Source organism: Heterocephalus glaber, unplaced genomic scaffold, assembly GCF_053883595.1.
Source record: "Heterocephalus glaber isolate CG9 unplaced genomic scaffold, H.glaber_assembly_v1.0 deba00001472, whole genome shotgun sequence".
NCBI classification, from domain to species: domain Eukaryota; kingdom Metazoa; phylum Chordata; class Mammalia; order Rodentia; family Bathyergidae; genus Heterocephalus; species Heterocephalus glaber.
The window spans coordinates 6,225,499-6,237,467 of record NW_028258315.1 but is presented as its reverse complement, the minus strand read 5'-3'; the positions used below and the strand labels follow the sequence as shown (position 1 = coordinate 6,237,467).

Genomic DNA, 11,969 nt, shown 5'->3' with positions numbered 1-11,969 from the left:
ACTGGGTGGGCGCGCAGGAGGAAGGCAAGGAAGTGGAGAGCAAAACAATTTGGAGCCGCGAGCGCGGGTGGCGCGGGACTCAGAGCACAGCCCGCGAGGGAAAAGTGGGGGCCCCGAGCGGCGGGGCGGAGCCGTGGGCGAGGCCGGGGTGCGACAGCCCGCGAGGCCCCACCCCTCGGACCAAGCTCACGCGCTGCCATTGGAGGGCGCCGGGGGCGGGTCCCAGGGCCGCCCCCCTCGCGCCACTGGTCCCCGCCCCGCCCCCTGCCCGCCCTTCCTTTCCCGGAGTCTCGGAGCGCCCGGGTCGGAAACACCGGAGCCTCCGCGGGGCCCCAGGACGCCGGCGGTGACGTCACCGGAGGCGGGGCGACGAGGCTCGGCCCCCCGGTCCAAGCGGTCACCTGGGGCTCTGCGGCTGCGGTACCCCGAGCAGGGGCGGCCTGGGCCAGAGCCCGGCAGGCACCCGACCCTCACCCTGCCGCCTGCCCCGGCCCGCTTTGCCCCGCGCTCTCCTTCGCTCGGTGCCTGCCACTCCTCAGGCCTGCTGCTGGAGACGTCGCTGCCCGGAGGGCCGACTTCGGGCCAGACCCTCGCCCACCGCGTCTGCGTGGCCGCTGTTTGCCCCCGACACCCTGGCAGCCCCTCGCGCAGTCCTGGAGCTGCGAGGGGGTCGCTGTCTGTTTGTATTTCGTCTTCTCCTCCCGCACTCCAGGAATAAACTTGTCCAGAGCCCACTTCGAATTCGAGTAAAGACGCTAGAACCTAGGATTCGGGAGGCGGGGCCGAGGCTCAGGCAGGAACGGACCCGAGCCGGCGGGCGTCTCGTTCCGAACGAAGCGCTCCTGGCCCCTCGCACCTTTCCCAGAGGCAGCGCGGAGGCCCGGTTCTGTGCCCTGTCGTCAGAAGACACTGGGCGCGTGTGCGCGTGTGCAGTGTGTAGAGTGTGTGCAGTGTGTGCGTGTGCGCGCGTGTGCACAGCCGCACAACCCCGAGAGGGGCGTCAGGATCGGCACGAAGCCCGCACTGCGCCTGCCGGGCCGCGTCCCCACCGCGGAGTCTGTAAAGCCCTGCTCTGAAGACTGCGGGGCCCCCTCTCCGTGACCCCCACACCTTCCCAAATAAGTCTCTGCGCCCTGGGAACCCGCCTCTGGCCGGCGGGGCCGCCCGCGGGCTGGACTTCACCGTGGGCCGCGCTGGGAGCCTGGGAGCCCGGGCCCCGCGGGCGCGGACGCAGCCCCCGGCCCGGCGTGGGTGTGAGCTCAGGGCGGGCCCGGCCGGGGCTCACGCGCTCCCGGGGCGCCCAGAGCCCAGCTGCCAGGCGCGCGAAAGAGGGCAGGCCAGAGCGAGGGCGGGCGGCGAGGGCTCCGGCTCCTTCCACCCCGCTGCAGCGTAGGAGCGGGGCCGGGATTCGCGCGCTGCGACCGGAGGAGGGGAGCAGGTCGAAACTACCAAGCGGGCGCGCCAGGACTCCCGCGCTGCCGGCGGGGACGGGAGGGAGCCCCGCTCTGCGCGCGGAGGGGCGGGGTCGGGAGCCCCCGGGAGCGTGGAGGAGGCGGGGGTGGCCGCGGGGATTGGGAAGTGGTCACCCCCGGAGGCGAGGTTTCCTTCGAATCACACATTAATTGGAGCTATCTGATTAATTCCAGCTTCTGATGACTATAAATGGCGATCCTCTACCAAGGTGTCTCTATTAACATTAAAAAAAAGAAGCATTCCGTGTCATCCCCCACGTCAGGCCTGCTCGTGGGCGTGAGGCTGTACTTCCTCCGCCCCCTCCTAATGGAGTGAACCATTCCCAGCTCTTCCCCCCTCTCAGCCTCCCTCCCTCCCTCCCTCCCTCCCTCTCTCTTTCTCTCTTTCTGTCTCTTCCTCGGTCCCTCTCTTTCTCTCCTCCCTCTGCCTTCCCCGTGCATAAAGTCTCGGCCGCTCCGGAACTTGTTGGCAATGCCTATTTTTCAGCTTTCCCCCGCGTTCTCTAAACTAACTATTTAAAGGTCTGCGGTCGCAAATGGTTTGACTAAACGTAGGATGGGACTTAAGTTGAACGGCAGATATATTTCGCTGATCCTCGCGGTGCAAATAGGTAAGTGGCCTCCCGGAGGGGCTCTGCAGACAGCCCGCGCTGGCACGAGGTGCGGAGGGGACCGGCTGGCCAGCGGCCGCCCCGGGGTGCGGAGCCCCGCAAACCCCCTAGGGTTGGGGCACCGCCGCCTGGGGACTCGGGCGTCCCGGTTCGGTTTTTCTTTTCAAAAAGAGAAAGACTTCAAACGTTCTCCAGGGAGTGTGTACAACCGGCCGTTTCCCAGAAAGGGGTTTCCCCCTGCCCTTTTTTCCCAAAGTGCACCTCCATTTTTTGGTTTCCTTTCTGGGCTTAGACCAGGCTCGGTGCGCTCAGGGGCAATCTCTGGGCCCTGCGATCCTGCAAGATCTTATTTGGAAGGGTCGAAAGGCGAATGCGGGAACAAGATGGCCAGGCAGGCAGGGCTCTCCAAAGTTTATGTGCAGACGGAAAAGACATCCCGGGGCTCTGCTCGAACTGCTGCATGTAGAACTTTGTCATTCCCCCCCCTCCCCATAGCCGAGCTGCAGTGTTGGCTCTGGAGCGCAGACCCGGCCGGAGGGGCAAATGGAGAAGAGTGGGGAGCCCCGGACTGCATATTTTATTGTGCTTACAATTGAGGAGGATGCGCTTAGCCACTTGCATGCATACACCCTCTTAAGCGCATTTGCCTATTACGGTACTTTACACATCAGTGTCTGTATTTTATAATGAGAAAAGTGTTAAGAAGTGTTTGCAGTATCATATCAGGTGCTGTTGTTTTTGTTTGTTTGGGGTCAATTATGGACAGATGTTTATAGTCCGTATGTTCTGTTAAGGAATGTGGAGTCCTAGTTACACTGTCAGGGGGATTTTTAAAGTTCACAGGGTTTTCCCCCTATCCAGCATGCAGAAAACGTTGTGGTTTCTATGCACTAGAAAAATCCTCTTCTCTGATGGCGGGTCAGAACATTAATTAACATGGCCTAAAAGTGAAAGGGAAGCAGGTTATTAATAGAATGGACAAGAGAAAATAGAAACTCTTCAAAGATTTTCTAGAGATGGAGGGAATTGTTACCTGCTAGCATCTACTATAGCTTTCTTTGCAGACAGAGGCTTGCAGTATTGGAGGGGGGGGTTGCTTTAGAGAATTGGTTTTGGGCAAGAGACAAAATGCAGAACAATTTTCTTTCCTGAGAAATGTGAAGGAAACAAGGTTGGGTTCTCTGGACATTAAAATGGATTCTTTGCAGGAGGGTTTTATGCATTACAAAAGGTTTTGAAGGTGGGGTATTTTTGCAGAAATATTATAGGGATTTTAGAGCATATGGTTTCAAGATGTGTGGGGAACCACAAATATGTTAGTGTTTTTCCTTTAATTCTAAGAAATGACTTTCAATCTAGTTGTTTTTGCATCTTTGACATTAGTTCAAAGAGCTGCAATGAAGAAAGAACATCTCTAATGACAGCAAAACCCTTTAATGTTGAAAATAAGTGAATGTGGCCTTTTGCAATTAGCCTGCAAATTTTTGAGAGCAAGAAACAGCAATTGTCTTTGACATAGGATTTTTAATCGGAGGTTTAGGATTGTGTTGTCCTGGTGGGAAACAACCTTACTGGGGGGGGGGGGTGCTTGAGGGACGCGTTTTTGAACATATCAGCCTCAGCCGGAAAATGACCGTTTGTTGGCTGTGGCATTGAAATTGAGTATATTTGTTCCCGAATGTCTGCCCTTTCCTGCACCAGAGCCTCAGTCTTTATTAATTCATGACTGGGAGCTGTCCCAAATCACTGACATTTGGCAAGAAAAGTGGGGGCTGGGGAGGGGCGGGGAAGTAGAGAGTGGTGAACGAATGAAGATGTGGTGGGTGGAAGTTTGGAGTGAATGAGAGGTCGAACGAATGAATGAACGAATGGAAACCGCACAGAGAGGACTGTGAAGGAGCCTCTGGTCGTCCGCAGAGCCCTGTGGAAACCCAGGGCAGGAAAAACTGTGCGGGGCACACAGGCTACGACCTGCCCGGTCGGGCGCACCTGCAAAATCCATCCCGCCAAGGCTCCGGCCTCCCAGCAGGCAGGCTGCACCCCAAGGAGTCACAGTTGCAAAACACAGATATTTTCACGACTTCTTATTTTACACACGCACACACTCACACATGCGCGGTGCAGCGCCTGGAAAGATAACGTGACAGGCGCGCTTCCTGATCACGGAGAGCCCCGCTTCCTCTTTTAAAAAAAATTACCAGCTCTTCTCAGGGGCTTCCTTTCCAACACGGAGTTTGGGGAGTGGAAGTAAAGGGTGAGGAGAGACCAGGAATGGGAGCGTGGCGTGTGTTTTGTCTCTCCTGCAAAGGTGCATTTGTAACATGCATTATCGAGGAAGGTGTGCAGGGTTCATTTCATTCTGACGGAGTTCCGTTAGAACAAAGATGCATTTATCCATGAGATTCCAGGTCAGGGTTCGATCTGCTGTTATTGTAGTAGCATGGGTACTTATTCTGAGGGGTAAGAGAAACCAGGAGGTTTAGGAAGGTCCCTGCCCCGGCCCAGGTCGAAGTTAACCTCGGTCCCTCTCCCAGCGCTTCCCGTTCCGGAGTAGAAAGCGCAAGGCCCGCCCGGCTCTTCCTGCAGCAACCTTCGAGCGGCGCGCTCTCGGCCCGAGGCTGCTGCAGCTCGGTCACCTTCCCGCCGGCCTGCGAGCGGCCCTGTGCCCGCCCGGGTGGCTGCTGGGTCTGGGGGTAAGGTGCCAGGTGCCCCCGGGTCCTTTCACACACCGGCGGCAGCGGCGGCGGCCAGAACGCCAGAACGCTGTCCGGGGAGAGGCCTGCGCTCCAGGCTTGGGAGTTGGAGGCCGATCCGGATTCCGACTGATTCCGAGATTCACTCCTCACCTCTCCGGCCCCAACCGCGCAACTGTGCGCTTCCCTGGGCAACCCCCCCCCCCCCGTGCCCGAGGTGCTTTTGGCCACCAGGTACCCAGCTTCTGCCCAGTTCGTTGGCCTCGGGTGGACAGAAATGGGCCCCACAGTGCGCCCTGGGCCTGGACCATTCTCAGTCCGGAGCCCCGGGGTTTGGCAGACTTCAGGACCTCAGTGCGGCCTGGGTCTTGTCCTCCCCCCCCCCCCAGCGTCTGCCAGCACCCCATCTTCTGGAGGGAGCTCAGAGCTGGAGCCTGCAGCCCCAGGCGGCCGCCAGTTCTGCGCACTGCGTTCTGCAGCCCGGCTGGGGCTTGGAGAGGAAGGGTCTGGGCCGCACCGCATCCGTGCCGAGTAGCAGCGGCCTTTCCGAGGACAGTAAGGCCCGGAGAGGGGCAGGAGAAAGCAGGGGAACCGCGGCTCTGGAGCTGACCCGGCGTCACCCGCGCGGGCACATCTGTGACCTCGCCCGCCCGCCTGTTGTCCCCTGACCTTCCGGGACCGATCCACACACCCCCACCCCCAGGTCTCCGGAGTCTAAGCGGCCCGCTCTAGCGGGACTCGGGAGCACGCGTCCCCGGCTCCCTCGGACAGACTCCTGGCGCACACAGCAGGTTTCGGGTTTCCACGGAGTCTTTATTCACTGGGCAGCGATTGCTGCGCCCCGCCACGGGCGGGCTTGAGGGCTATCGCGTGGGGGGTTGGGATCCGCTGAGCGACCCCACGCCGCTGTGCCTCCACGCTGTCCTTGAGGGCCCCCCCAGTCACCTCAGAAATGGAAGACTGCACCGCGAGAGGAGTGACCGGGCTTGCTGGGGAAGTGCTGGGAGGTGAAGCGGGAGTGAGGGCAAAGAAGTGAAGGGGATGAGGGAAGAGAGAAGGGGGGGCTTTGGAAACAGAAAGATACGGCTCGCTTCCGGAGGGAGCTGACACTGGGCGAGGACTGGCCTTGACTCCCTCCGCCCGCCCGCCCGCGTCCTCTCAGGGTCATTCTTAGGCCACAGCTTCCTCCACTTTTCCAGGCCGGCCGGGCCGGCCGAGCCGAGCGGGGCGGGAGGCCCAGGGCCAGGGCAGGGCGTCCGGGCGCTGCTGACCGCTGTCCCCTCCTCCCGCAGCGTACCTGGTGCAGGCCGTGAGAGCAGCGGGCAAGTGCGATGCAGTCTTTAAGGGCTTTTCGGACTGTTTGCTCAAGCTGGGCGACAGCATGGCCAACTACCCACAGGGCCTGGACGACAAGACGAACATCAAGACCGTGTGCACGTAAGTGCGTCAGCTAGGGCGCTGGGTTTCTCTGGGGAGACCGGGCTGCCTGCGAGGTCAGTGAGCACCAGCCTGTCTCCCTCCCGCAAATCCGGAACTCGCCTTCTGCCTCCCACCCCCAGGGCCACCTCACCACCAGCGCTGTCTAAGGGGCCTTCCTCCCGTGGGGGTCTCAGCCCAGCCCCCCCCCCCCAGGCCTCCGAGCCACTGCTCTGGGCAGGGAACCTGGCTGCCAGTTCTTGGTCCTGCCAAATCCCTGCCTTGAGGCAGTCTCCACTCTGCCCTCTGTGCACCAGTGACCTACCAGTGATCTCGGAGCAGTTGTCTTTGCTTGGAGGAAAAGTCCCCTGTCTGTTCCGCCTATTTCCGGGAATACAGTGCCCTCTGCTACACAGCAGGAACAGGCAGGGGCGTGAGCATCCCTCTGGGCCCTGGGAGAAAGGACAAGCCAGTGCTTTACTGTGTGCCCAGGACCTTGCCCAAGGAGAGCCACGGAGTCTGGCTAACCAGGGCTGCACACACAGGTTGGGGCAGCCGCACCCCTCATCCCCTCCCCTTTCTTTCCGGTTTCTCCGCGGTCTCCCCTGATGGGGCAGCTGCAGGCCCAAAGAAGATCAGGACTTGATGGCAGGCCCAGGGCTGTTTTCTCAGAGATGAGCTGGAAAGGAAGCCTCTTCCAGCCAGCGGATGAGGTGGACCTCTGACAGGACCCCTGCTATAGACCTCAGCAGGACCCCCCTCCTCTGAGACAGTCTTTTATCTTTCAAAAACAGTTCTATTTCCCCACCCCAATGCCCCTTTCAGTAAAGTCAGAGCAAGAAGTGTCCCTTGTTCCCAGAGGTCGAAATGTCTCTATGGCATTTCTTTTATACTGTGAGGTTCTTCTCTCCCTAGTCGAGGGAAGGGTGTTCATTTAAATTATGACTGACTAGGGACCCACCTTGCTGGCACGCTCCCAAATACCACAGTGCCGCTAGGAACCACAGCAGATAGCAGGCTAGTACTCTTCTACCACGCAAGGGACAAAAGGCATTTAGTTCCGAGTGTCTGATAATAGTTAAGATTAAATCTACAAAGCATGACAGGGTTACAAATAGAGCAGCTCCCACCTCCGCCATCATTTACTGGAACAAGGTGATTTTCATTATTTTTTAGCAGGATTTGGCCTTGGAAAACTGGGGGATGGGGATGGCCCCTTTCCTGGGGTTTTAGGCCATGGCAGGATCCAGGCCCCAAGCTTGGTGCTCAGTGGTGCTGGTTGCTCAGCACCGGGATGTAGCCCGCCTCTCTCAGCCCCAGACAATTTCTTCACGAAGACCTCTTCCTGGAGGTCTTGCTCCTCATCTAGGGGAACTCAAAGAAAGCAACTTGGACACCCTTCTGAGGTGCAGTTGGACAGGAGCTCCTGGGGTACAGTCCCCTGGGCCTCTGGTGCCTGTACACCTTGCTATTTACTATAAATTGGGATCCTGAAATTCCTGTGCTCCAGCCCCCCAGAGCACATTAATTAGAAGTTTTTAGAAGACAACCTGAGTTCAAGGCAGTCCAACAAGCACTTATAACTTCACTGCTCGCCAGAGATGGGGCAGGAGTGGGAAGAGGTAGACGTCAAGCATGGTGCCTGCCTTCAACATGCTTACAGCCCTGCACGCCCGTGCTCAGGCCCAGTTAGGCTGGAGACTTGCAGATCGACCCAGCTCGGAAAGGAGACAGAGCCAGGGCATCAATCACCATTTGGGATTATATTTAGTCTTGGGATCTATTTCTGGTGATTCTCAGAAGAAAGGGGGACAATTTTTAAAACATGGACAGGCTGAATAAAGGTTGTGGGGGCGGGGCCAAAACTAAGCTTTGAGGAGGAAGTGGGAGAATAATCCGGGGCTCCGGGGCTGACTGGGAGGACGGACAACGGTGGACACCGCGCCTGCCCAGGAGTCCTGGCCTGGGGCCATGGGCGCCACACCCCAAGGCCCGGCGGAATAGGACCCCCGCGGTGCAAGGCCGAAGAAAAGCCAGGGAGGAGGGCTGCAGCCCCGAGGTTTACGGAAGCCGGAAGCCGAGAAGGCTGCAGGGCAGGTCCCAGGTGTCCCGACACTGACAACTCACCGACCCGGGAAGGGCAGAGGCAGGCGGCAGTTTCAGGCGGGACGCAATCTGAGCGGCGACCTCCTCGGAGCGCGAGGGAGGAGGGCCTCCGAGGACCCCAGCCAGTGGAGAGGCGGAGAAAGAGGAAGTGGGGAACGGAAGAGAGGTCAACGAAGGGAAGGGGAAGGGAAACAACGGGAAGTGAGGAGAAATGGGAAACAAAAGGAAGAGGCGAGGGTGGGTGGAGGGAGAGGAGGAGGGCGGAGGCGAGATCGCCCCGGCGGGCGAGGAGGAGACGGAAGGGACGGGGGAGGAGAATGTGCGGAGCCTAGAGGGGGGGCCGCCCTCGGAGCGAGCTACCCACCTTGCAAGCTCAGAGGCATTCATGGGCGGCAGCTTGCGAGGCTTAGCACTGTTTTCCTAGCTTTCCCTGAGGAGGGCGAGCAATCTGTTTGCGCAGGCCGAGGTGCCAGCGCGACGCTGCGGGCGCAACCCGGCTGGCGGCTTCGGAGTCGCCTCCTGGCCCCGGAGAGGGGAAACCAGGCCGGGAAAGGTGCGGGTGGCCCGGGCCCTGGACGGCGCTGCTGGGAGGAGGAGGGGCGAGGCCGCGAGGGCGCAGGCCGGGTGCTCCCCGCGCCCAATGAACAGGCTTCTTGTGTTTTGTTCTGTCCCTCGCCAGATACTGGGAGGATTTCCACAGCTGCACGGTCACAGCCCTTACGGATTGCCAAGAAGGGGCGAAAGATGTGTGGGATAAACTGAGAAAAGAATCCAAAAGCCTCAACATCCAAGGCAGCTTATTCGAACTCTGCGGCGGTGGTAACGGGGCTGCGGGGCCGCTGGTCCCGGCGCTGCCGCTGCTCCTGGCGGCTCTCTGGGCAGCTCTGGCGGCCTGGCTGCCCTTCTGAGCGCGGCCGCTCCCCCGCGCACCCGCCCCACTCCACGCTCCCTCCCGGAACCCAGAGGGACATCCATTCGTTCTTTGAGGACGTTGTGATTCTCTGTGATGCTGAAAACACTCATATAGGATTGTGGGAAATCCTGGTTCTCCTTTTTTTTTAAAAGAAAACATTTTTTGTTTGATTTTTTTGGTGTGTTTTATTTGCCAAAGGTTACCAATCAGTGATCGAGCAAGCACAGCCAAAATCGGACCTCAGCTTTAGTCCGTCTTCACGCGAAAATGAGAAAACGGCAAACTTCACCCCCATTTTTTTTTCATTTTTGGTTTTTATTTTGGCAAACGAATCTCAGGAACGGCCCTGGGCCACCTACTCTAGTAATCACGTTGGTAACATGAAAAATGCTGAGCTCCTCCTAACAGGAAAGCGAGGACAGGACAAGGCCAGGGGGTGAAAGGAGAGACATGTCCGCGCGGGAAGCACCCGGTGATAGTCCACAGCTCACGCTCCAGTCTTTCCTCCACAGTTCCTTGCTTTGACCATTTCCACTGCACATTTCTCCCGGAGAAAAGCGAAAGCACACAGTGCTGGCTTTGCGAGTGAAGGACAGGATGAAGAGGGAAGAGGGCTTGGAGGACTGGCTGGAGGCCAGTGGAGGAAATGCTGCGAAGTCACTGAGGGGTTAGCTTTCCCCGCTCTTGTCGATGCATCTTTCAAATCCACTGCCTTTATTTTCCCTCCTCTCTCTGTTTTAGATGTTACACATACAGTAATGCCCGAGTATCCAACGGTATAGCTCACAAGGGGGGGATGTTAAATGTTAGTCTAAAATATAGTTCAAAAGATTTTGACATAAAAGAGCCTTGATTTTAAAGAGAGAGATGTAATTTAAAAAGTTTATTATAAATTAAATCCAGCAAAAAAAGATTTGCTACAAAGTATAGAGAAGTATAAAATAAAAGTTATTGTTTGAAACGGGGGTGTCCTTTTCTTTCCGATCCGGATCCAAGTTCTCGGGGTCTCTCGAGGGGCGACGCTTCCCAAAGCCGCCGCCGCCGGAGAAGCTGTGGTCTTCACGCCGCTCCCACCTAGGACGCTTTGCGTCTCCCAAACCCTTCTCACCCGGGGAGGAACAGGGACGTCGTTTTGAAGTTACGTAGTTAAAACCCAGAGGTCCTTTCTAGGTGCGGGTTGGAGGGAAGGGGCTTGGGGGCAGCTGAGGGCGCACAGGCGGCGGCAGGGCACGGCCAGCCCCCCCCCCCCGCGCCCCCGCCCCAGGTGGGTCCGGCGCGACCACCATTCGCCTCTTCCCGCTCGGTGGCCCAGGCGGCGTGCGGGGAACCACCATTAAGGCTCCAGCGGAGGGGCCAGAGGCTGCGCTCCGGGTAGGGATCAGGTGAATCCTTTCATAATTAATAAGGCAGCTCAGCTGAGAAGGCCAGGAGACAAGGCCCTATTGATCTGGCAGCCGAGCTGCTTCCACCTCTCCTATTTACAGGCCCCGCATGGCCTTAGGAGAAGTAAACATTGCAGAGTAAAGTGGCGCAGAGGCGACCCGGGACGGCGTGCAGGAGAGCCATGGGCTGGGGCAGGGAGGCCTCCGGGTTCGTGGATTCAATGAAATCGAAATCTGATTTCTCGTTGTTATTGGGGTGGGAGGAACTGCAGAGCCCCGGGGTCTCTGGGGGAGGGAGAGGACTAAAGGGGGCCGCGGGCGGCTGGCCTGGGTCCCCGCACTGCGGAGCTGCAGCCCGCCGCGGGGAGGGTGCGCGGGGCTCTGAAATGCAATGTGTAAACAATCGCTAGAGTAACAGTTCATAAATCAACCCCAGTGGGTCGCAGCCCAATCTGCATTCCCCCCACGGATTGAATTCCAGCAACACATGCGTCCCTGCGCCCCGAGCGCTGGAAACTCACGGATTCTCAACGGCAGCGTTGATCACCGCCCCGCGCCACGCACGCGCGGGCCCGCACCGGGTCACGCGCTGCCTTCCCAGCCGCCCCGCCTCCCTGGATCCCGGCTCTACCAAAGGGGTGCGGGCTGCTGCCCCGGCGGTCCCACACCCCAGAATGATCGTTATTTCAGAAAAGAGTTGGATTTTGTTAGTTTCGTTTCAATGATTATTTTCAGTCTGCGTTTACATAAAATAGGATGCTGCTAACCTGAGCCCAACCCTTGGAATTCAAATTTAAAAGCCTGAGCCTCTTGCGGCTACGAATGTGTTAGCTAGGAGGAGGGAAATGAGAAGGGAGGGTCCTTTCGGGTCTTTTTGCAGGAGGGCGCTGCCTCCCACGGGCATCTTCGAGTCTGCAGATTGGGGGCGAACCGTGCGCACCGCTGAGCCCCTTCCTTGCCGGAATAAAACGCCGGGCGCGATCTCCGGGTTTGGGAGACGAAAGACGCCCCTCCCTCGCAGGCGGGCAACCACCCAGAAATCAGCTTCCTGGGAGATTTAGGAGGAGGCCAGGCTGAGGGAGGGGACAGAGGGACCAGAGGGCGGGGGATCGGAGCGCACGCTCCTTTGTGGTGCCCACTGGGTTGCTTTCCGGGACCCTTGTTCCTCCTGCGGTTCCAACTGCTTGGCGGGTGGGACCGCCCTCCGAAGCGGGCGCCCAGGGGCTGCCTCCTTCCAGGCCCCCACCCCGCCTGGTCCCGGGCCGTCCGAGGAGTCTCCAAAGCGTGGTGCCGGGTTCGGTGCCCCCTGGACCGCTCTGAGGCCCGGGGCCACGCGCGCACTTGGAGAGATTCCCGTGGATCGCAGGGCGAGTTTC

General features: G+C 59.0%; 1 protein-coding gene and 1 long non-coding RNA gene across 3 annotated transcripts; one reads left to right on the top strand and one right to left on the bottom strand.

Annotated features, from left to right (window-relative positions):
- Positions 1–1,469: 1,469 nt before the first annotated feature.
- Positions 1,470–10,172, top strand: Nrn1 (neuritin 1). Of its 2 annotated transcripts, none has more exons than XM_004847744.4 (3): positions 1,470–2,083; positions 6,069–6,213; positions 8,978–10,172. In XM_004847744.4, the coding sequence occupies exons 1-3, from the start codon at positions 2,029–2,031 to the stop codon at positions 9,204–9,206; spliced, it is 429 nt and encodes a 142-aa protein (XP_004847801.2). In that variant the 5' UTR covers positions 1,470–2,028; the 3' UTR covers positions 9,207–10,172. The 2 variants fall into 2 exon arrangements, with proteins under 2 accessions (XP_004847801.2, XP_087037876.1); XM_087181750.1 differs by lacking the exon at positions 1,470–2,083 and adding an exon at positions 5,620–5,783.
- On the bottom strand, positions 5,569–8,926 carry LOC101715905 (uncharacterized). Its single transcript, XR_002396032.2, has 4 exons — positions 8,320–8,926; positions 6,518–6,644; positions 6,074–6,178; positions 5,569–5,776 (listed from the first exon to the last, which is right to left on the bottom strand). It is a non-coding gene; the product is annotated as an uncharacterized LOC101715905 (long non-coding RNA).
- Positions 10,173–11,969: the final 1,797 nt, after the last annotated feature.